Genomic DNA, 21,847 nt, shown 5'->3' with positions numbered 1-21,847 from the left:
TTGCATTTAAAAAGACAGTGAAAGAACGGTGAAAAAAAGATCTGTGTGTGAACAACTAAAAATTGGTTGTTTGCAAAAGATGTCTAAAAATAATTGTCATGATCATTATTGTGATGTCTGTGTAAGCAACATCTGGTATTTAATACACTGTGTGCATTGGGTGGCCATCATTCCATTGACTTAAATGAATTCCATCGATTTTAATTATATATTAGACGTTTTTTTTTTTTAAAAAAGGCAGACACTTTTTCTCTCTCCCTTTTTTTATTTTTTATTACTGAGTGTGAACATAGCCTATAAGTGCATTGAATGCACCCCTACATGTATGGGGTTGGTCACAACTGGAAATTTTAAGGTTTTTATAACTTTCAAAACCTAAATCAACAGTAGATATGAAATAAAGCAAGTTTGCAATTTACATTCATTATTTTTTTAGTTATCATGGAAAAAATGTACTTCCTGTGTTCTGACTCTTTTTTTTCCCCTGAAGAGTACAAACACAGGAAGTTCCGGTCATCTGAACGTTCACAGAGAAGGCAGTCATCTGACTGATAAACACATTGAGCTGTGACTTTCTGTACTGGCCAGAGTGTTTAGTCTCTTTTTTTTAACCAGCTCAAAACTGAAAAGCTGCCCTCAGGAGACTGGACAACAACAACAAAGAAATTAATGTATTGTGAAAACTTGCTTTATATCACATCTACTGTTCACCTAGACTTTGAAAGTTAAAATGACAGGTACAGTAAAAAAAATTTAGATGGCCATATAGTAACTATACATGCAAGAGAATAATTCTAAAGAACCAAGCAAGCACTCTAAAAGGTCAAAGAGCCATATAAATAAGGAGGAACTATTGCAAAACAGACTATAACATTACTAACAAGAAAGAACGAGGTTACCTGAACCTGGACAGATGGGAGAGACTGAAGCACTGAACGCAATGCAGTTTGAGTAGGAAATATTACTTCTGCTACTGGATCAGGACAGGACAGGGCATATTTATTAATCTCTGATGTGTTCACACTGGAAGAGATGATAGGTTGAAGTTCATTTAATCTCAATGTCAATAACAAAGTACATTAGCCTAACAAGGTAATAAACATCCTTTTATCTGGCATATGATAGTACAGCAAAAAATTCACTATAATACAGGCAAATCTGACAGAATTACTACCATAAATAATAACTCAGGATTTTTTTTTATGTAGATATGTCTGGTATTCCAATATGACTAATTATTCACAATAGGTCCCACTCATGGCAAGGAATTGTGTATAGAGGAATTGAGACTGTAACCGAAAGTGCTACCACTCACCTGGTCAGAATTAGTGAAAACATTGGTGTCTGCAATGACAGAGGCTGACTAAGATTCATGAGTGTAGTCATTTGGAGATCATTCATGACATTAAGAGCTGAACTGGTGATAAACTGCCTCTGTGAAGAGAAAAAAAAAGGCATCAGCTAACAAAAAGGCAGTTCTTAAAGGGGAACTATCAGCAATTTAGATGAATGTAACCTGCTGATAGATCCCAAACAGGCACGGGGCACTGAGGATTAGGGTATGTCTGTTACTTTAATCCTCAGTGCCACTCCCATGCTGTTAGCTGTGAAATCCTCTGCCCGGTAAGCCGCTAGGAGCATTGTGGACAGGGCCTACCCCCCACCCCTGTTCGGTGGCGGATCATGGGATAATCTAGTGATTATCAATGGAGGGGGCTGGTCAGGGGCAGGCCGGATCAGTGTGGCAACCCCCACCAGTTCTCTTAAAGGACAACTCCGGCACTGATAAAAAAAAATGAACTGAAGCTCTAGTTGGTGTCTTAATTTTTTCTTTACTTCCTGGTTTGGGCCTTTCCATGATGTACTTTGTCTCCTGTGATGTCTAACTGACTCTGTAAAACTGTTAGATGGCTTACAGCTTGCACAGCCAATCAGAGCTGAGCAACCTGAGTCATCTGACAAAGAGAGGCTGGCCTAACAGGGCTTAGACCCGCCTCCCTCTTGATGATGTAATTGTCACAAAATGGCTGTCACAGAAAAGCCTGGGGTCAACAGTCCTTAGGTAAGAATGAGTTTACTTCGCTTCCTGGTGGGGGGTTGAGGGGGAAAAGATAGGGAATAGGGGCAGATAGGTGATTGAAGCATATTACAAAGGTATATAACGTTGTAATATTTTTCAATTACTGGGAAAAACTAGAGATTGTCCTTTAACGGCTTACAGGGCAGAGGGTTTTATGGTAAATAGCATGGGGAGGGCGAGGAGGATGAACATACATACCTTCATCTTTAGTGTCCCATGTTAACCTGCTAATAGTTCCCCTTTTATATATATTAAAGTTTCAAATATTTGCTGTATCCATCTTAATAAAAGATTGACCTTAAAGTTATAGAAAGCGACAAACTGCTGCTAACAGGTAAACTTTAAAGCGTAACTGTCATATTTTTTTTATTGCAGAAACCAGTAGTATAAGCGATTTTAAGAAACTCTGTAATAGGTTTCATCAGCTAAAAAGTCTCCTTCTGTACTCATGAAGCAATCTCCCAGCCTCCCCCCTGACTTCTTATCTGTGCATTATCAGGCAAACACGTCTTCATTACAGAGAAGCCAGTGAAGACGGGTTCTGCTCTCTCCATTGTAAGCCTATGAAGGGGGGAGGGGCTGAGGGAGATGAGGGAGCAGGAAGAGGTGACATGAAGGTCAGCTGTTTGTAGACTCTCTGGGCACCTAAAACGCTGGATTCAGGTTTCAGAAAGGTCAGTGCTTATCTATGAACTTACTGAGAGAAGATTGCAGAGTGTTGTGCTGTGCAGGACTGCTCCGTGCTCAGTCATCCCTAACAGCCCCTCCCCTCTCCATAGCCACATAATGGACACAGAAATCCTGCTGCTTCTGCAGTAAGGGGGGAGTCTGGGAGATTGCTTTTTCAGTCCAGAAGGAAACTCTTTTGGTTTATAAAACCTATTACAGAGTTTCTTAAAATCGCTTGAACTGTTGATATTTAATGTTTTCCAAAAAATGGCCCTGAAATGACAGTTACGCTTTAAGGTCCCATTCTGACAGCAGGTCTAATGAACCAAGATGACTGCATGGTAGATCCTTGTGATGCTTTTAGTTAAAGAGTACCTGTTATTAAGAATATCTTTTGACATGTCATCAGGTATGTCATATGTTATTGATTGCTGCAGGTTTCACTGCTGAGACACACTGTGATCAGGAGATATAGCTGGGGAAAGAGCACAGTGGCAGTACGATCTACTCCCCGGCCTCTCACAATTTCCAAAAGTTTAGCCTCTATATAGTTTATCAGGTTTTCTCCCCAGCTGTAGGAGCCTAACAAGAGGCTCGGCTGTTGCCTAACTACTACTCTGAAAATAAGACTTACCACAAAAAAAGGCCCTAGCCCCTTTTTTGAAGAAAAAAAATAATGTAATTCCCTGTATTATTTTCAAAGAAACACAGTAATAGTCACTTACAGTCCATTGCGCAGCCAGTATCTTCATTCTTTTACTCTGTTGCATGCACATGAGTAAGGGGGTGGACCCCGTAATGTAACATAGCGTCAGGACAAGGCCATGCACTTTCAGGTCTGGCTTCAGCGCTGTTATGCTCTATGGATCTATCGGTGCTTATAATGAAATAAAAGAATGAAGTTTCGTGGATATCAGCTATGCTGTGGTTTGTAAGTCACTGTTACACGTCTACATGTTTGTAAGAATTGTACACCCTCCTAATACTAATTGTTTGCAGCTCAGCTACACATATATCTCTTCTACACATGAAAACACAAACAGCTCTGCTGTCCTCACACACACACACACACACACACACATACATAGCCCTGCTTCACAAACATACACACACATCACCCATACATACACACACAGCTTTGCTACATACACTCACATACAAAACTCTGCTTACACAGCTGAATATATTTAAATAGCATGGATGTATGTGTGTATTTGTATTTAACAGAGCTGCTTGAAGCATATACACACATATATACACAGCTCTGCTACATAAACATAAACACACACATATTAATTTAATACATGCAAGTACGACCATAGTTCAGGGTGGAGTTAGACCCAACCCACAGCTCAGTGTTCTCCTACTCCTCCTCTTCCTCCCAGACTGATGACAGGTCCATGAGGTCATGGAAGATCCTACAGGACCTGAAACTTCTTATTTGGTATGTGATCCCTGAGGGACTCTCTTTGCTGGTAGGAAGCTGGATGTGATGTGTCCATTCCTCTTCTTCCAATCACACAGATCAGTGTCAGGCAAGAGAAGGGAGAGAATTGTGCAGTAAGGAATGGCTACATGGTTCTCTCAGGGAGTGGGCATAGTGTACAATCGGCATTCCACCCAATCATTAGGAAAGCAGTCAGGGCAGCCTAACACTGTCAAAGCTGCCCTGACTGCGGACTATAAGATCCAGACACTTTTTAGCAAGATGATTTAGCCACTGGTGATGACCTACAATGGACAAGGAGGATTTCAATCCAGCATGAAAGGTCTGGGTTGGAGACCAGTTGTGTGACTATTTCTGACAAAAGCATCACCCCCTGAACTCTTCACTGGTAATAAGTGTTCAACACACGTAATTTTAAAATTAATTTTATAAATTTTTCTGTATCTCAATAACAAACTGGAATTTTTGGAAAGACTGTCTTGTATTGTAATTAATCATATTGGTCGTTTAAGGGGTAATACAACCCAGCAAGTTACCATTAAAGCAACTCTGTACCCACAATATGACCCCCCCCCCCCCCCCCCCCCCAAACCACTTGTACCTTCAGATAGCTGCTTTTAATCCAAGATCTGTCCTGGGGTCCATTCGGCAGGTGATGCAGTTAATGTTGTAAAAAAACAACTTTTAAACTGGCAGCCCCGTGCCCTTTGGCTGTGGCTTAGTTTATGTATGCATTAGGCTGGCACAACCTCTCTGTCCCTCCTCCCCGCCCTCCTCATCATTAGGAATGCTCCAGGCAGATTGCCTCCTATTCATCAGCTGTGTCAGCCCGGTACATGGGTTGGATTGTTAAGCCACCTGTGTAGTTTTCACTGCAGAGGAATAGGAAAAATGGGGAGGAGGGACAGAGAGGTTGTGCCAGCCTAATGCATACACAAACTAAGCCACAGCCGTTGGGCACGGGGCTGCCAGTTTAAAAGTTGTTTTTTAGAACAATAACTGCATCACCTGCCGAGCGGCCCCCAGGACAGATCTTGGATTAAAAGCAGCTATCCGAAGGTAAAAGTGATTTGGGGGGTCAGATTGTAGGTACAAAGTCGCTTTAAATTAGATGTCTACTTTCATGCACACGAATCTCTCTTTTGACATGTCTCCTGTTCAAGTAACTATACTGTAAAACAGGAACTAGGTTTTCCTTGGTGCAACAGTCACCATACTTTTTGTCATATGTAACAAAAAAAATCGTTAAAAAGCCCCCATAATCTTAAGGATAAGAACGATGAAAAGAAACTTTAATCTGTAAGGATATGGAAGGAATAAAAGTTAACAAGGTATAGCATATGAGGAACATGAATATTACCTACCTCTGACAATGTCCAGGAGATTTCAGAACAAGATGACATTATTGATTGTAGGATGCTATTGATGCCATAGTACACTACATTGCTTAGATTTTCAAAGAGAATTGGTGAATTGATGTCTTGAAACTGCATCTGATCACTTAATTGATTTAGCAGAGAAAGGGTGTCTACCTGTGGACAGATAAAGAGGTAGAGATCTGTTTATTAATAAGGTAGTAGGCAAAGGTAAACCCAATCATCTCATCCAACTTACCAGAGATCAATGATTTTACACCAGTGGCGGATTATAATATGGGTGGTTTGGGCGGCCGCCCAGGGCCCGAGGCTCCGGGGGGCCCATGCCGCCCACATTATAATCCGCCACTGACTCTCTGATGTGCGGCTGCCGGGGGGTGTTCCGTCCTATCCCCGGCAGCGCACGCATCAGAGAGCTCCCCATGCGCCTGTGGCTGTGACTTCCGGCGCAAGGGGATCTCTCTGATGCGCGTGCTGCCGGGGATAGGACGGGACACCCCCGGCAGCCGCACATCAGCCGGGGGCTGCAGAAGGAGAGAGGCTCGACGGGGGAACGGACAGCAGGTGAGTTGTGTAGATTTTTGTTTTTTTGTGTTATCTGCTGGCAAGAGGGGGACCATCTATAAGGGGAGGAAGAGGGGGGACCAGCTATAAGGGGGGGGGGGAGGGGGGCCAGCTATAAGGGAAAGGGAAGAGGGGGGACCAGCTATAAGGGAGGGGGAAGAGGGGGGACCAGCCATAAGGGGGGGGGGGGAGAGGGGGACCATCTATAAGTGGGGGAAGAGAGGGACCATCTATAAGGAGGGAAGAGGGGGACCATCTATAAGGAGGGAAGAGGGGGATCATCTATAAGGGGGGGAAGAGGGGGACCATCTATAAGGAGGGAAGAGGGGGACCATCTATAAGGGGGGAGGGGGGCCATCTATAAGGAGGGAAGAGGGGGACCATCTATAAGGGGGGAAGAGGGGGACCATCTCCTATAGGATTAGCACCCTCCTCTCCTGACATCCTCTGTGCTTCTGTGACCTCCCCTATAAGATCAGCACCCTCCTCTCCTGACATCCTCTGTGCTGCTGGGATGCTGTGACCTCCCCTATAAGATCAGCACCCTCCTTTCCTGACATCCTCTGTGCTGCTGTGACCCTATGACCTCCCCTATAAGATCAGCCCCCTCCTCTCCTGACATCCTCTGTGCTGCTGTGACCTCTCCTATAAGATCAGCACCCTCCTCTCCTGTGGCTGTGACTTCCGGCGCACAGGGATCTCTCTGATGCGCGTGCTGCCGGGGATAGGACGGGACACCCCCGGCAGCTGCACATCAGCCGGGGGCTGCAGAAGGAGAGAGGCTCGACGGGGGAACGGACGGCAGGTGAGTTGTGTAGATTTTTGTTTTTTTTTGTGTTATCTGCTGGCAAGAGGGGGACCATCTATAAGGGAAGGAAAAGGGGGGACCAGCTATAAGGGGGGGGAGGGGGGCCTGCTATAATGGAAGGGGAAGAGGGGGGACCAGCTATAAGGGAGGGGGAAGAAGGGGGACCAGCCATAAGGGGGGGGGAGAGGGGGACCATCTATAAGGGGGGGAAGAGAGGGACCATCTATAAGGAGGGAAGAGGGGGATCATCTATAAGGGAGGAAGAGGGGGACCATCTGTAAGGAGGGAAGAGGGGGACCATCTATAAAGAGGGAAGAGGGAGACCATCTATAAGGGGGGGAGGGGGACCATCTATAAGGGGGGAAGAGGGGGACCATCTATAAGAGGGGGGCCATCTATAAGGGGGGAAGAGGGGGACCATCTATAAGGAGGGAAGAGGGGGACCATCTATAAGGGGGGAAGAGGGGGACCATCTCCTATAGGATTAGCACCCTCCTCTCCTGACATCCTCTGTGCTTCTGTGACCTCCCCTATAAAATCAGCACCCTCCTCTCCTGACATCCTCTGTGCTGCTGGGATGCTGTGACCTCCCCTATAAGATCAGCACCCTCCTTTCCTGACATCCTCTGTGCTGCTGTGACCCTACGACCTCCCCTATAAGATCAGCCCCCTCCTCTCCTGACATCCTCTGTGCTGCTGTGACCTCTCCTATAAGATCAGCACCCTCCTCTCCTGACATCCTCTGTGCTGCTGTGTCCTCCCCTATAAGATCAGCACCCTCCTCTCCTGACATCCTCTATGCTGCTGTGACCTCCCCTATAAGATCAGCACCCTACTCTCCTGACATCCTCTGTGCTGCTGTGACCTCTCCTATAAGATCAGCACCCTCCTCTCCTGACATCCTCTGTGCTGCTGTGTCCTCCCCTATAAGATCAGCACCCTCCTCTCCTGACATCCTCTATGCTGCTGTGACCTCCCCTATAAGATCAGCACCCTACTCTCCTGACATCCTCTGTGCAGCAAGGGACCAAACATTATGTTTATTGGGGACAGCATTGGGGGGAGGGGCAGTAGTGGATTATAATGTGGGCGGATTGACCGGGGGGGGAAGCAGGTTGGGTGGACAGCCTGGGGCCCAGGGTACATTTAATCCGCCACTGTTCTACACCAATGTTATCTATACAGTATAGTAAAATAGTATAGAGAAAGATGCATTTCTGAGAAAGGCCAACTATGTATAACCAGTGGGAATATGTTGCTTTATTTATGGGCAGATAAAGTCTTAAAGTGTCACTGTCATTACAAAAAACTTTTCCTTTATGACCTGTTCTCTATTTATAGTCTGTTCCTGGCTTTAGCAAAATACAGTGTATGGATATGTTCCCACAACGTTTTTTTTTTTACGTCCATTTATAATTTTTTAAAATTTCATTTTTGAGTCCAAAATGACATCCGTTATTTTGAGGATTGGCCACCCATCAGTGCAATAACAGTTGCTGGTACATTATACTAGTTTAGGTGGACTAATTGGCCTTTGAATGTGTCTTTAATTGAAATGTCCATTGAATTTAATAGTAAAAGCGAACAGTGACAAAAGGAAAACTGTGTGTGAACAATTAAAAAATAATGAAAATATTTGATATGATCATTATTTTGACGTCCGTGCAGATAACGTCCATTATTTCATACATTGTGCGCATGGGACGTCTGTCATCCCATTGACTTCAACACATTGCATTGCAGTTAGTTAAATCGTGGCAATAACCGTTGTCTTTTTAAATAGAAAAAGCGCACACCTTTTCTCTTTTTTTGATGTTGTGTGAACTATGTCAGATAATCTGTCAGAAATCTGTGTGTGTAGAAGAACTGTAATGACACCAGGGACAAAACTGAAGACCTGCACTAGACTGGGAAGGACTACAGAACAATAGGCAAGCAGCTTGCCGATAAGGCAACAACAACAATGAAGTTTGCTCTCAGGGAATCTTTACTTTATTCAATATTCAAACTAGGCAGTTTGGTGCACTGGAGATGGGGCTACTGCCCTTAGTGTACTGATCCACCCAGCCCCTTCTTATTAATATAGTGGCAGTGCTCTGTAGGGATGTCTTCTGAACTCCAGAATACCCATTTAACATAGCATAGTAAAAAACTCAAAGAGCATTCCAGAACAATACAACTGCTACATTTTCTCTCCTATTTTGGGATAATACTTTGGTTGTATTGCGTTCTCTCTTGAATGTCTCTTGTGTCTCTTGAATGTACTTGAATGCTGGTTATTTTACCATGCTAAAGCTACTATGGTAGTGCCAGGTGCCAGAAAGTGCCAGATATTTGCAATTTACTTCAGCTGCTGTATGTCCTGCAGGAAGTGGTGTATTTTATTCAGTCAGACACCGTACTCTCTGCTGCCACCTATGTCCTTGACACCTGTATCCAGAGTAGTAGAGATTTTTCTATGGGGATTTGCTACTGCTATTGACAGTTCTTGACATGGACATAGGTGGCAGCAGAGAGCACTGTGTTAGACTAGAAAGAATACACCACTTCCTGCAGGACATCCTGCAGCTGATAAGTACAGAAAGACTGGAGTTTTTTTATAGAAGTAAATTAAAAAATCTCTGGCACTAGTTGATTTAAAAAAATTTTTTTTTTTACTGGATTACTTCTTTAACTTGAATGTGCTGGCTGGATCAGTTTCTGTTGCTGCAAGCCAAGCAATTAATGTTGAACACTTTGTAACTTCAGTTGAGCTGTTTATTTCACTTTTCCGTTGACCTATTAATCTTTGTCTTTTACAGCATAGTGTAATATATCTGTAAACAGAGGCATTGATCAGCAAGGGATATTATATGGGAATCGTATAGAAAGGATCATGTTACCAGCTGAGTTTTATTGGGTTCCATTTCATCTTGCATCACAGAGCTCAGATGTGTGAGAATGTCCTGCATTGTGAAAATACAAAACAGTTACCCATTTATTTAAACTAATGTATTTATTAAATGTAAAATAAAAACTCATTAAAATTACCATATACATAACCATGACTAGTGATGCTATGCGAGACAATGTTTCAATGTCATACAACCCCAGAGTTTGTAAACTTCTGAATTGGCAATAATTATGTTCTAAGTAGGAGAAAAGCCTTTCTTCATCCAGGGCCAAAGGGTCAGTGTGCCTAATCATATAGAACTGTAAAGCAAAATGCTGAGCGGGTAGTAAATTGTGACACGTACAGTTATGTTGCTCCCTGCCGCATTCATGGTATAGGAAAGTTTAAGAGCCATTCCCAGAAAATCTAAAAGAAAGAGAAATGTCAAGGTATGTCACCAGGGTTTTTAGCATTTTAGGAACCAAGAAGCAAAAGGAAAATAGGTCTGTAGGTAACATATACAGAAAGGCATAGAGGAAATATATTACCAGGACCATCCTTACTGGCTTCCACTGATCGCATTCTTCTTTTGACAAAGATCTGACTCTGTGATAAGCAGGAAACAAAGAAACACAATTTACAAGGGATTATCCAGGTGTTAATAAATAAAATGGTATTTGCAGTTATAGCTAAGATAAAGACATAGGCCCAGATTTCCATTTTTTGAGGGATTTGCACAGCACTTGCCAAGTGGGTAGGCATTTGGGTGTGACATGGTGTGAAGGGGCATGGCCTCCCCTTTGCTGAATGTACTACGATTTACTCCTGCAAGCTGTAAAAAACTGCGACAGCTTGGAAATGGCGAAGTTATCAGTGAGGGCAGATGAGCAAGTCGCACATGGTTTGACTTATGTAGAGGCATGAGCGAGTGAATGTAGTCACATTGCAATCACTATCCCACTGTCACAAAATAGCCATCCAGACTGTTGGGCCACAGATGTTTGTGGGTCGCACCGTGACCCTATTGTATGAGTGAAGGGGTCATGTGACACACCAGCTCCTGGTCATGCGACTGTAAATCACCATGTAGCCTCAGCCTATATATAACACACCCAATACGTAAAGTGGTACTCTGGGCATTTATAATTTTTTTTTTATAAATTACAAGGGCTGCACAGAAAACTTGTCAGGAGGACTCGCAAGAGTGAGAATAGGCTATTTATCATTTCTGTGCAGCCCCAGCAATATATCAAAAAAGATGAATGCATGGAGTAGTTCTTTAAGACCAGGCATGTGAGAGGCCAGTGCTAATAAATCCACCCCCCCCCCCCTTGAAAGGTCTCCTTAATAATGCTGCTTGAGGTGCCCTTGTGTGAGGGAGAAATGTTCATGCCCATGGGCAGAAGGGCAGACTGTAGTTTACTTTATCTAGGGTTGCCATATGTCTGTAAATTCTTTGATAGTCTGTAAAATAGGGGCTGTATTCCACAGGTGGTGAGAAAAAAAAACTAAAAGCCTGACTTTCTTTGAAACTGAAGATGCTTTTGCAAAATACTAAAATTTCAATTTACTTGAAACCAAGTCCTACTGTTTTCACAAGCTGTGGCTATGCCCCAGAGACAGGAATCACATGGATTCTAACTTGGGTTGCCAGAATTTCGATTAGACAATTAAAAGAATGCAAGCTTCAATTCTGCGACAGATATCTTTTTGTATTCCACAAAATTCTGTTCCAGATTCTACAAGATATTTTTCTGATGGGACATAGCCTTTACCTTTTAAGGATCCGTGAATAGCCCCTTAACTGTTCTGCAAAAATTACTGACAAGCCCTAGTGCAGACTGTAATTGCACGGATTGTCATTTAGAAGTCTATGGGAGTGTCTGTAGTTTGCGGACATTACAAAAGTATTGTCCATAACGTCCCCAAAATATGGATCCACACATGAATCCGCAAAACACACAGATTACTGATGCATTACAGATGTATTTTTCGCGGATTGTAGACGAAGATTGCAGACATAATGAATGGTTCTTAAAGGGAACCAATCAGCCTAATCGGGCTGATATGGTTCCCTGAACTCCTGTGTACACCTCCTGCGGCTGCAGCAGTAGCTGTATACCCAAATAAGAGAACTTTAATCCCCCGGGCATGACAGGCAGTGGCGGGAAGTAGTCATCTGGGCTGCCCCCCGCCCATATATAGTCACTGCGCTCTGCCTGTCAGCGCGCTCTGAGGGGATGAATGACAGGCAGAGAGGTCCTTTACTGGCCTTTCTGCCTGTCAATCATCCCCCCGAGCGCCCTGACAGGCCGAGCGCGGTGACTAGATACAAGCGGGGAGCAGCCCAGATGACTACTTTCCCACCACTGCTTGTCACGCGCCCAGGGGATTAAAGTTCTTTTTTCGGTTATATAGCTACTGCTGCATCCGCGGGTGGTAATTGCCGTGGCTGCTGCAGGAGCTGTATACAGCAGTTCAGGGAACCATATCAGCCTGATTGGGCTGATTGGTTCCCTCTAAAGTTCAGAAACTTGTGAATGAAGCCCAACTGAGCACATTTTTTTTTGAAAGTGAACATTCATTTATATTACTTACTTTTACATCCCTTTGTACTTTAGACCTTGTAAACCCCAGAGGTTTATCCATGTAACACCTTGACCCTTCTGCAAAAAAAGTGAATGGTGATAACCATCTAAACTTAAATTGTCAGGAGTGCTTAATTTGCCAGGAGTGCTCAAGGCACACATTGTATTAACGGCTGGTTCACACTGTGTTTAGCAGTGATCTGGCAGCCTCCAGTTATAGTTATATAGTTCTGCTGCATATGTTAAACTAACCCATAGGGGGAGATTTATCAAAGGGTGTAAAATTTAGACTGGTGCAAACTACCCACAGCAACCAATCACAGTTCAGCTTTAGGCAGTGCTGAAAGAAAAGCTGAGCTGTGATTGGTTGCTGTGGGCAGTTTGCACCAGTCTACATTTTACACCCTTTGATAAATCTCCCCCATAGAATCCAATTCATATGTCTGGAGCCAGAACTGTGTGATTTTGTCCTCTGTCTGGGAATTGTATATCAGGTTTTGGTGGATATTCCATCCAACTGTATCCTGTACAAAAATGTACACCATTTGCTTTATTTCTTTCTTTACATGGGTACCCGGGGATGCTGCTATGTGGTATCTGTCATAGGCATACGGTATAATAATGCACTGTCGACCACGCCTAGAAAATGTCTTGTGGTTCACTGGGGAAACCCATTTGTGGTAGCAATCAATTTAAACACTGTAGCAACACGAACAATTTCACTGCTTTTACCTGTCTGGCAGATAAAGCCATTTTGTTGTAGACATGAAGCCGACTGTATCTCTGCATTATGTGTTAAAACTGGACATAGTATCTGCAGCATGCTGTCTTTAGGTTTGGAACGGTCAGCTGTTGAGAAAAAAGCAACCTGATTATAATGATTAGATTTTTGTTTAAAGGGAATCTGTCAGCTCCTGGGCCCTACCTGAAGTGCTAACAGTGTGCTATAGCTGGCAGCCCCCAGTGAGTATGGTGTCTTTTCTGTAATTTTCTGTGCAGAAGATTATGTACAATCTTATGTCTCCTACTGTACTAAAGAGTCACAGAGCAGTTGTTTGTGCCACACTCTGGCATGCATCCTCCTCTCTCTTCATGAATAATCAATGCTGCCCGGCCTCCTGCTCGCTTAGCTGTCAGATTGCAGTTCAGTCCTCTGTATTCAGTTTATGTCTGAAAGAAACACTCATGTATGATTGAATCTGTTCTCCCTAATGTGTTGGAGCAGTGGTCTAGGGGTAACTCACCTGTCTAGAGACCTGCCAGCAGTTCATTCTCTGGTTTGAATCCCCTGATAGAAATTTAATAGATGTCTTTTTTTTCTCATTATTGTAGCATTTTTAATGTTCACACACAGTATTTTTGCTGAGCATTTTGCAACCAAAACCAGAAGTGGATTGAGGACACAGAAAGGCTATGTTCTCACACTGTTGAATTTTTAAGGATAGCCATCATTTAATGGCAAATATTGGACATTGTGTTAAAATAACAGTAATTATTTGCTATTAAATAGTAGCCATCCACTCAATTTCAACAGTGTGTGAACACAGCCTTTTAGTGTTTTCAATCCACTTCTGGTTTTGGTTGCAAAATACTGACCAAAAATACTGTGTGTGAACATAGCCTTAAAAATGATACAATAATGAGAAAAAAAGACATCTATTTAGTTTCCATCAGGGGATTCAAACCAAAGAATGAACTGCTGACGGGTCTCTAGACAGGTGAGTTACCCCTAGACCACAGCTCCTACACATTAGGGAGAACAGATTCAATCATACCTGAGTGTTTCTTTCAGACATAAACTGACTACAGAAGACTGATCTGCAATCTGGGCCCAGGAGCTGACAGATTCCTTTTAGGTATGTTATCTACTGTATTTTCAGGTGTATAAGACGACCCCCAACTTTTCCAGTTAAAATATAGAGTTTGGGATATACTCGCTGTATAATACTACCCCTCTTCCATCGAACACAAAATAAAAATTAATAAAAAAACATCAGAAAGCATCGAGATCTGAGAGGCAGAGAAGGAGCCACGGTAATAGTATATAAGGGAGCTTAAAAGCGTCCGCACCCCCTCTGTATGTGGCAACTGTATGAAGGGCGGAGCTAGCTGCAGGCATGCAGGGTATGGAAAAAAGAGGTCTCTCACATCTGCGCCGCTTCACTGCAGTCCTCAGCAGCGAGATCTGAGAGGCAAAGAAGGAGGTACAGTAATACTGGTAGGATACAAGGGCGGCCCAGGTAGATGAAAGAGGTTTTCCAGGGCACAGGGCCACTCTAACCGTACCCCTTTTTACCATACCCAGGACGCCTGCAGCTTGCTCCTCCATCATACAGTCTCCATATACGGTGGGGTGTGGCGGTATTTGAGCTCCCCCCACCATATGCAGCAACCGCAGATTCTCCAGTCCAATTCCGAAATTTGGTGTATTAGACGACCCCTGACTTTTAAGAAGATTTACCTGAGTTAAAAAGTAGTCTTAAGTGCAGGAAAATACAATACATAAAAGCAAGAATAGGAAGACCTTACTTGTGCCACTTAATTGGTTGGTAAATTTAGAGCTGTGTAATATATGTATCTCTAAACAAGGAACTAACCACAAAGACATTTAAATAGACACAGTGGCAGAACTACCGCCATAGCAGCTGTAGAGGCTGCTACGGGGCCCCACCGCATCAGGGGGCCTGTGGTCTGGGCCCCAGGAGCTGACATAGTGAACTACACAGAGGGGGACCACCTATAAGACAGACTGCAGCACCCCACAGCTGAGTAGGCCTCCCGGGTGCCGCAGTTGTTTGGGGTCCGGGGGTGAGGGTGTCCTATAAGACAGACTGCAGCACCCCGCAGCTGAGTAGGCCTCCCAGGTGCCGCGGTTGTTTGGGGTCCGGGGGTGAGGGTGTCCCAGGGATTCCGCAGGTACCGAGCTCAGTGTCCGCTGGGGCTAGTACTTCCGGCACAGGGAGCGTCTCTTAACACCAGGCATAAGATGGGATGAAGAAGAGGGCCCCCTCTCTTGCCACCGCACTGCTGTCCCGTCCTATTCCCGGTCAGCACAGGCACCATGAAGTACTAGCCCCAGTGGACACTGAGCTTCCTGATGCCTGTGCTGCCTGTGCTGGGACACCCCCCAGGGAGCTGCAGAGCTGTCGGGGAAGAAGAGGAGAAGACAGCCATCGGGGAAACGTGTTGTTAGGCGAGTTGTGTTTTGTTTTTTTATCTGCTTTGCAAAGGGGACCATCTATAGGGGAACAACATAAGGGGGCCATCTATAGGGGGACAACAAAAGGGGCATCTATAGGGGGACAACAAAAGGGGCATCTATAGCGGGACAACATAAGGGGGCCTATCTATAGGGGACAACATAAGGGGGCATCTATAGGGGACAACATAAGGGGGCATTTATAGGGGGACCAAATGAGAGGGCATCTATAGGGACACAACATTAGAACGCATCTATAGGGGGACAACATAAGGGGGCATCTATAGGGAGACAACATGAGAGGGCATCTATAGGGGACAACATAAGGGGGCTATCTATAGGGGGACAACATAATGGGGGCATTTATAGGGGGACAACATGAGAGAGCATCTATAAGGGGGAAAAAATAAGGGGGACAACACGGGGACCATCTATAAGGGGCATGGACAACACGGGGGGGCCATCTATAAGGGGGACAACACAGGGGACCATCTATAAGGAGGACAGAGACCGGCATACTAAGACACCAATTTTAAATAAACCCTGCCCCCATTTACCTGGCCAGATTTACTAAGAGGCGCATGCCACTTAGTAAATCTGGCAGGACCTATGCCTGTTGCAGGAATTGATCAGAATTCTACACCTGACAATGGTTTGCTGACAAAAGTTGAAAGTGTATAGGGACCTTTAGTTTAACCAGCAAAATACATGCATAAATTAACCACACTATCCACCAGGTACCAACTAAGGTAATGAACAGTGACAACAGCAGGTCTCATGGTAGAAATTTTGTAGGATTTATTTTTCTTCTTCTTGCAGATTCACATAGAATTACTGTCCTTGATTTTATAGGCACTGTATTAAGGGATCATAACACTAAAAAAAGCTTTAATACAGCCATATGCATAAGTCATTAATACATTTTACTATAGGTAACTAGTGAAGGTTTAGGCTAGGTTCACACACAGTAAAATAATACCAAATTATTGCCAGAATTTTAAGGTAAAAATACGGCAGTATTTTTAAGGTAATATTGCGCTCCATTGAAGTCAATAAGAAATTGTCCTATACAGCACACATGGTATAGATTAACATATATAGAACATTCTCATTGTTCACCACCCACTTTTGCACACACGCAAAAAAAAAATTCACCTGGTTACACATTGGTTTACTTTCACTGAAATTACAATTTTAGGCTATGTTCACATAACGTTAAAAAAAGAGAAAAGGCATCAGTTTTTGCCGTGATTTAATTGACTGCGATGACAGATGTCCAAAGCACACAATATATTAAATAACGGACGCTGTCTGCGCGGATGGCAAACAGCGGACATTATTTTTTAGTTGTTTACACACAGTTTTTCACCGTCCTTTCACCGTTTTTACTATTAAATTCAACTGACTTTTCAATTAAAGACAAACCCGAAGGCAAATTAGTAACTCCAAACTAGAAGAGGGGACACCAGACAGCTAAATGATGTCCGTCATTTTAGAGTGAAAAGCAGAGCTTAAATGTGATGGAACTGCTGACATTCTCTGTGAACAAAGCCTTTTTCATAGGTCCCTTATAGGATTCCTTTTTTGCTTTATAACCATCTCACATAGTATAATTTTCAGAGGTAGCATAAAAATAAATAAATCTCACCTAAGGAATCACTTCTGACCCACCAACTGGAGTCATTTATCTGCTGTGCCAGAAATGCCAAGATGTCTTCAGATACATTGGCCAGGTTCCCTCCACAAGCTAGACAGGTCCTATGTGCATGCAAAAAATCCATCCTCTGTTCCACAAACCAAAAGCAGGAACCTGAAAATAAAACTCCTGTTCCTGGGCATAGTACCCTGCCACCACTAGTCAGCTGGCAGAATAATAAAAGTACACAGAAGGAGAGAGCTTGGAGTATAGGCATCCTAATCCTGATAATAGGATTACCACAAAGGGAGAATGAACAGGAAGTCAGGAACCAAAATTAGATGTATTTATGAAAATGAGTCAATCAGGACAGACAAAGTAAGGGGAGGGGGGAATGCTTTAACCCACTCTCAAACCTCATCCAAATGCTGATCCATGTCATATTATATAGAGGCTGACAAGTGAGACTACTTAGGCTATGTTCCTACTTTGGGAACATAGCAGGAAAAGACGGCCGTCTTGTTACAAAAACAGCCACAAATAAATATCATGATCATTATTCACTGGAGTTATAAAAATGTGATGGCTGCCTTTCCTCACTCTGTTCCGAAAGTGAAAACATAAAACATAGCCTTATGTATCTGGTCACACAAAATTTATGGCATTCACTTCAGTTAGACATGAAACAAAGTTAATCCACGTCTTTAGGCATATCACCTTAGGGTGCGTTCACGCCTACAGGATCTGCAGCAGATTTGATGCTGTGTTCAGTTATTTAAATGAAATCTGCTGCAGAAAATCAGCTGCAGATCCTGTAGGTGTGAACACACCATAAAGGGTTGTCAAGAGAATAAAAATATTTGTTAAATACACTGCTTTAATAAAGTTACATTACTTTACTAGAATTTAATTACTTCCATTTTGTGTCAGCACCTCTTCTGCCACCAACATTGGTATTGGAAATGCAGAGTATAAGCCCTGCAGTTCCTGACACAAGCTACAGGGCTCTGATCCCATGGACTGTTCTAGCGCTACCAAACAGCGTTATTACTATGCAAAGCAGGGGGTTTGTCCCTCCGTGGACAGTGGTGCCGGCAGCCTCTGCAGTGGAAGCAGTGACTGCTATCACCGTTCTGTGCTAGAAGCAGAGGGAGCAGTGATAGCAGTGATGAACTAGTGGGGCAGCCTCTCTCCCCTGTGCACTGTATATTAGAATATACAGTCCATGGAGGAACAAACCCCCTGCTCTGTATAGCGATAGCTCTGTTCGCAAAAAAAGAGAAGGGGATCAAACTGTAGGGCTTAAATCCCTGTCCCTGATATAAACGTTGGTGGCATCAGAGGGGACATGTTCCCCCTTACTGCTGCCACTGAACGGAAGTGCAAACGTATACATTTTAATAAAGTTATAATTAAAATTAATATATCTTTATTAAAGCTTTGTATTGGCAAAAATTGTCCTCGGTCTCTGGAGTACCCATTTAAGATAAAAGCTCTGACTGGGAGGCATGGATTCAGTGCAGTTCAGTCCTAGCTCTTACAGAGAGTTCTTCTACAACAACTACTACATTTACTAAGCACAGGTAAGGGAGAGTACTAAGGAACACCCTAGCCCACGCCAGGAACACATCCAAAAAGTGTAGGACAGACTCCTGATACAAGAGGAGCTGGTCTCAGTAGGACAAAGCTACCATAAAGCAAAGGTCTACGTATCCTACTGCGCAGTCTGTCTGGGACACCTCGGACAAATAAGTAATAACCAGCATGGTTATAAGTGATAACCAGCATGGTTTTACTAAGGACAGAAGCTGTCAAACCAACCTAATATGTTTCCATAAAGAGGTAAGTAAAAGCCTGGATGGCGGCGCGGCTGTGGATATCGTGTGCCTGGATTTTGCTAAAGCGTTTGACACAGTTCCTCATGGACGTCTGATATGTAAGTTAAAGTCTATCGGTCTGGAAAGTTTAATGTGTAACTGGATTGAAAACTGGATTCATAATCGTACCCAGAGAGTGGTGGTCAATGATTCCTACTCCGAATGGTCCCCGGTAATAAGTGGTGTACCCCAAGGGTCAGTACTGTGCCCTCTTCTGTTTAACTTGTTTATTAATGATATTGAGAATGGAATTAACAGCAATGTTTCTATCTTTGCAGATGACACCAAGCTTTGTAGTACAGTACAGTCTATGGAGGATGTGCAGATCTTACAAGCTGACTTAGACACACTGAGTGTTTGGGCGTCCATTTGGCAAATGATGTTCAATGTGGATAAATGTAAAGTTATGCACCTGGGCAGGGGCGTAACTAGAAATGGCTGGGCCCCATAGCGAACTTTCCAAGGGCCCCCCCCCCCACTTCCCGGCTACTGGGGAAGAAATGGACGTGTGGTTTCGGCCACATACATTGTCTGAATCTTTCTTTTTCTACATGGTTTTCAAATGCTTAAAATATATAAACAAGTTTGCACATTAAATGATCTGCATATTGTCTGTAGCGATTCTCGTAATAGGATTGGTAGGTAAAAGCTTCAGACAATGCACATTTAACATATACAGCCATACCAGACCTAATGAACAATACCGCCATACTGTGACTGGATAATACCACCATACCAGACCTGAACAATACCGCCATACTGTGACTGTATAACACATCCATACCAGACCTGACCAATACAACCATACAGTGACTGGATAACACCGCCATACCAGACCTGACCAATACCGCCACACTGTGACTGGATAACACCGCCATACCAGACCTGATACCACCATACTGTGACTGGATAACACCACCATACCAGACCTGATACCACCATACTGTGACTGGATAACACCACCATACCAGACCTGACCAATACCACCATTCTGTGACTGGATAACACTGCCACACCAGACCTGACCAATACCACCATACTATGACTGGATAATAACACCATACCAGACCTGACCAATACCGCCATACTGTGACTAGATAATACCACCATACCAGACCAGAACAATACCGCCATACTGTGACTAGGTAACGGCACCATACTAGGCTGGATAACAGCCTGGTACTGCACTATATCCTGTCTGGCACTGCACGTGTGTGTATATGTAGATAGATCCAGCCCGGTACAGCATATACAGTATATATCCTGTCTGGCACTTCACATGTATACTGGTACTGCACGTATATATATATATATATATATATATATATATATCTATCCCGCCTGGTACTGCATGTATATATCCTGTCTGGCACTGCACGTGTGTGTGTGTGTGTGTGTGTGTGTGTGTGTGTGTGTGTGTGTGTGTGTGTGTGTGTGTGTGTGTGTGTGTATGTATGTATGTATGTATGTATATATATATATATATATATATATATATATATATATGTGTATAGCCTGGTACTGCATATATATAATGTATATATCCTGTCTGGCACTGCACGTGTGTGTATATGCGTGTGTGTATGTATATACAGTATGTATATATATATATATATATATATATATATATATATAGTACTGCATGTAAATATCCTGGCTGGCACTGCATGTGTGTGTATGTATATACAGTATGTGTGTATATATATAGTACTGCATGTATATATCCTGGCTGGCACTGCATGTGTGTATATATATATATATATATATATATATATATATATATATATATATAGTACTGCATGTATATATCCTGGCTGGCACTGCAAGGAAAAATGGGACAATTCAAATTATTGACACTGTCATATTATTGACAGTGTGGGACTACAACTCCCAGTGTGATCTGTCTGTGCAATCTGTGTCTCCATTTAGTCTGTGAGGAGGATGGGGGCACAGACAGTAGACAGACCACACTGGGAGTTGTAGTCCCCCCCCCACACACACACACTTATGCAACATAGCAGCCACCATACAACATCCCCCCTCCCCAACCACACACACCTTATAGGTGACAGTATATACTTACCGAAGGGGGAAGGAGCTGTCATGCCTGAGGTCCGGCAGGAGAGGGCTGGGGGTCAGAGGTTATCATGCTCCTCCGTGCAGGCAGCTGACAGGCCAGACAGGAGAGCGGCCTCTAGCTGCTGCAGGAGGAGAGGAATCTCCTGTCAGGGCTTCTTCTCAGTGACCGGGACAGAGAGAGAGAGAGAGAGAGAGAGAGGGTGCATCCGTGTTTTATTTCCCCCTCTCTCTCTTCTGTGATGCTCCGGCTTCTACACAAATACCATTCCCTCACTCAGGCAGCCCCTGCTGCCGGGCCCCTTGTTGTGCCGGGCCCCGTAGCAGCAGCTACGGCTGCTACTGCGGTAGTTCCGCCACTGCACCTGGGTACTAATAACCCACATGCATCATATGTTCTAGGGGGAGTTACACTGGGAGAGTCGCGGAAGGAGAAGGATCTGGGTGTACTTGTAGATAATAAACTACAGAACAGCACACAATGCCAGTCAGCTGCTTCTAAGGCCAGCAGGATATTGTCATGCATTAAAACAGGCATGGACTCTCGGGACAGGGATATAATATTACCGCTTTATAAAGCTTTGGTGCGGCCTCATCTGGAGTATGCTGTCTAGTTTTGGAATCAGATTCATAAAAAGGATGTTCTAGAGCTGGA

The 21,847-nt window shown here is 43.6% G+C and overlaps 1 protein-coding gene across 2 annotated transcripts in view; it reads right to left on the bottom strand.

Moving 5' to 3' along the window:
- LOC138789749 (polycystin-1-like protein 2) overlaps positions 1 to 21,309 on the bottom strand; it is a 42,446-nt gene extending 21,137 nt beyond the window's left edge. The window contains exons 1-9 of one of the 2 annotated variants that reach the window (XM_069968541.1): positions 21,200 to 21,309; positions 13,137 to 13,253; positions 12,415 to 12,482; positions 10,365 to 10,422; positions 10,181 to 10,242; positions 9,827 to 9,889; positions 5,561 to 5,728; positions 1,316 to 1,434; positions 906 to 1,023 (exon numbers count right to left, since the gene is read on the bottom strand). In XM_069968541.1, the coding sequence (XP_069824642.1) occupies positions 906 to 1,023; positions 1,316 to 1,434; positions 5,561 to 5,728; positions 9,827 to 9,889; positions 10,181 to 10,242; positions 10,365 to 10,422; positions 12,415 to 12,482; positions 13,137 to 13,253; positions 21,200 to 21,221 (795 nt within the window). In that variant the 5' untranslated portion in view covers positions 21,222 to 21,309. Of the gene's footprint in view, positions 1 to 899; positions 1,024 to 1,315; positions 1,435 to 5,560; positions 5,729 to 9,826; positions 9,890 to 10,180; positions 10,243 to 10,364; positions 10,423 to 12,414; positions 12,483 to 13,136; positions 13,254 to 21,199 lie in introns of both variants that reach the window. The other variant, XM_069968540.1, reaches the window with a different exon arrangement.
- Positions 21,310 to 21,847: the final 538 nt, after the last annotated feature.

The sequence above is a fragment of the Dendropsophus ebraccatus genome, chromosome 4 (genome assembly GCF_027789765.1).
Source record: "Dendropsophus ebraccatus isolate aDenEbr1 chromosome 4, aDenEbr1.pat, whole genome shotgun sequence".
Lineage (NCBI taxonomy): Eukaryota > Metazoa > Chordata > Amphibia > Anura > Hylidae > Dendropsophus > Dendropsophus ebraccatus.
Note: the sequence above shows the minus strand (reverse complement) of the source record. Positions and strands in the feature narration are given on the sequence as shown.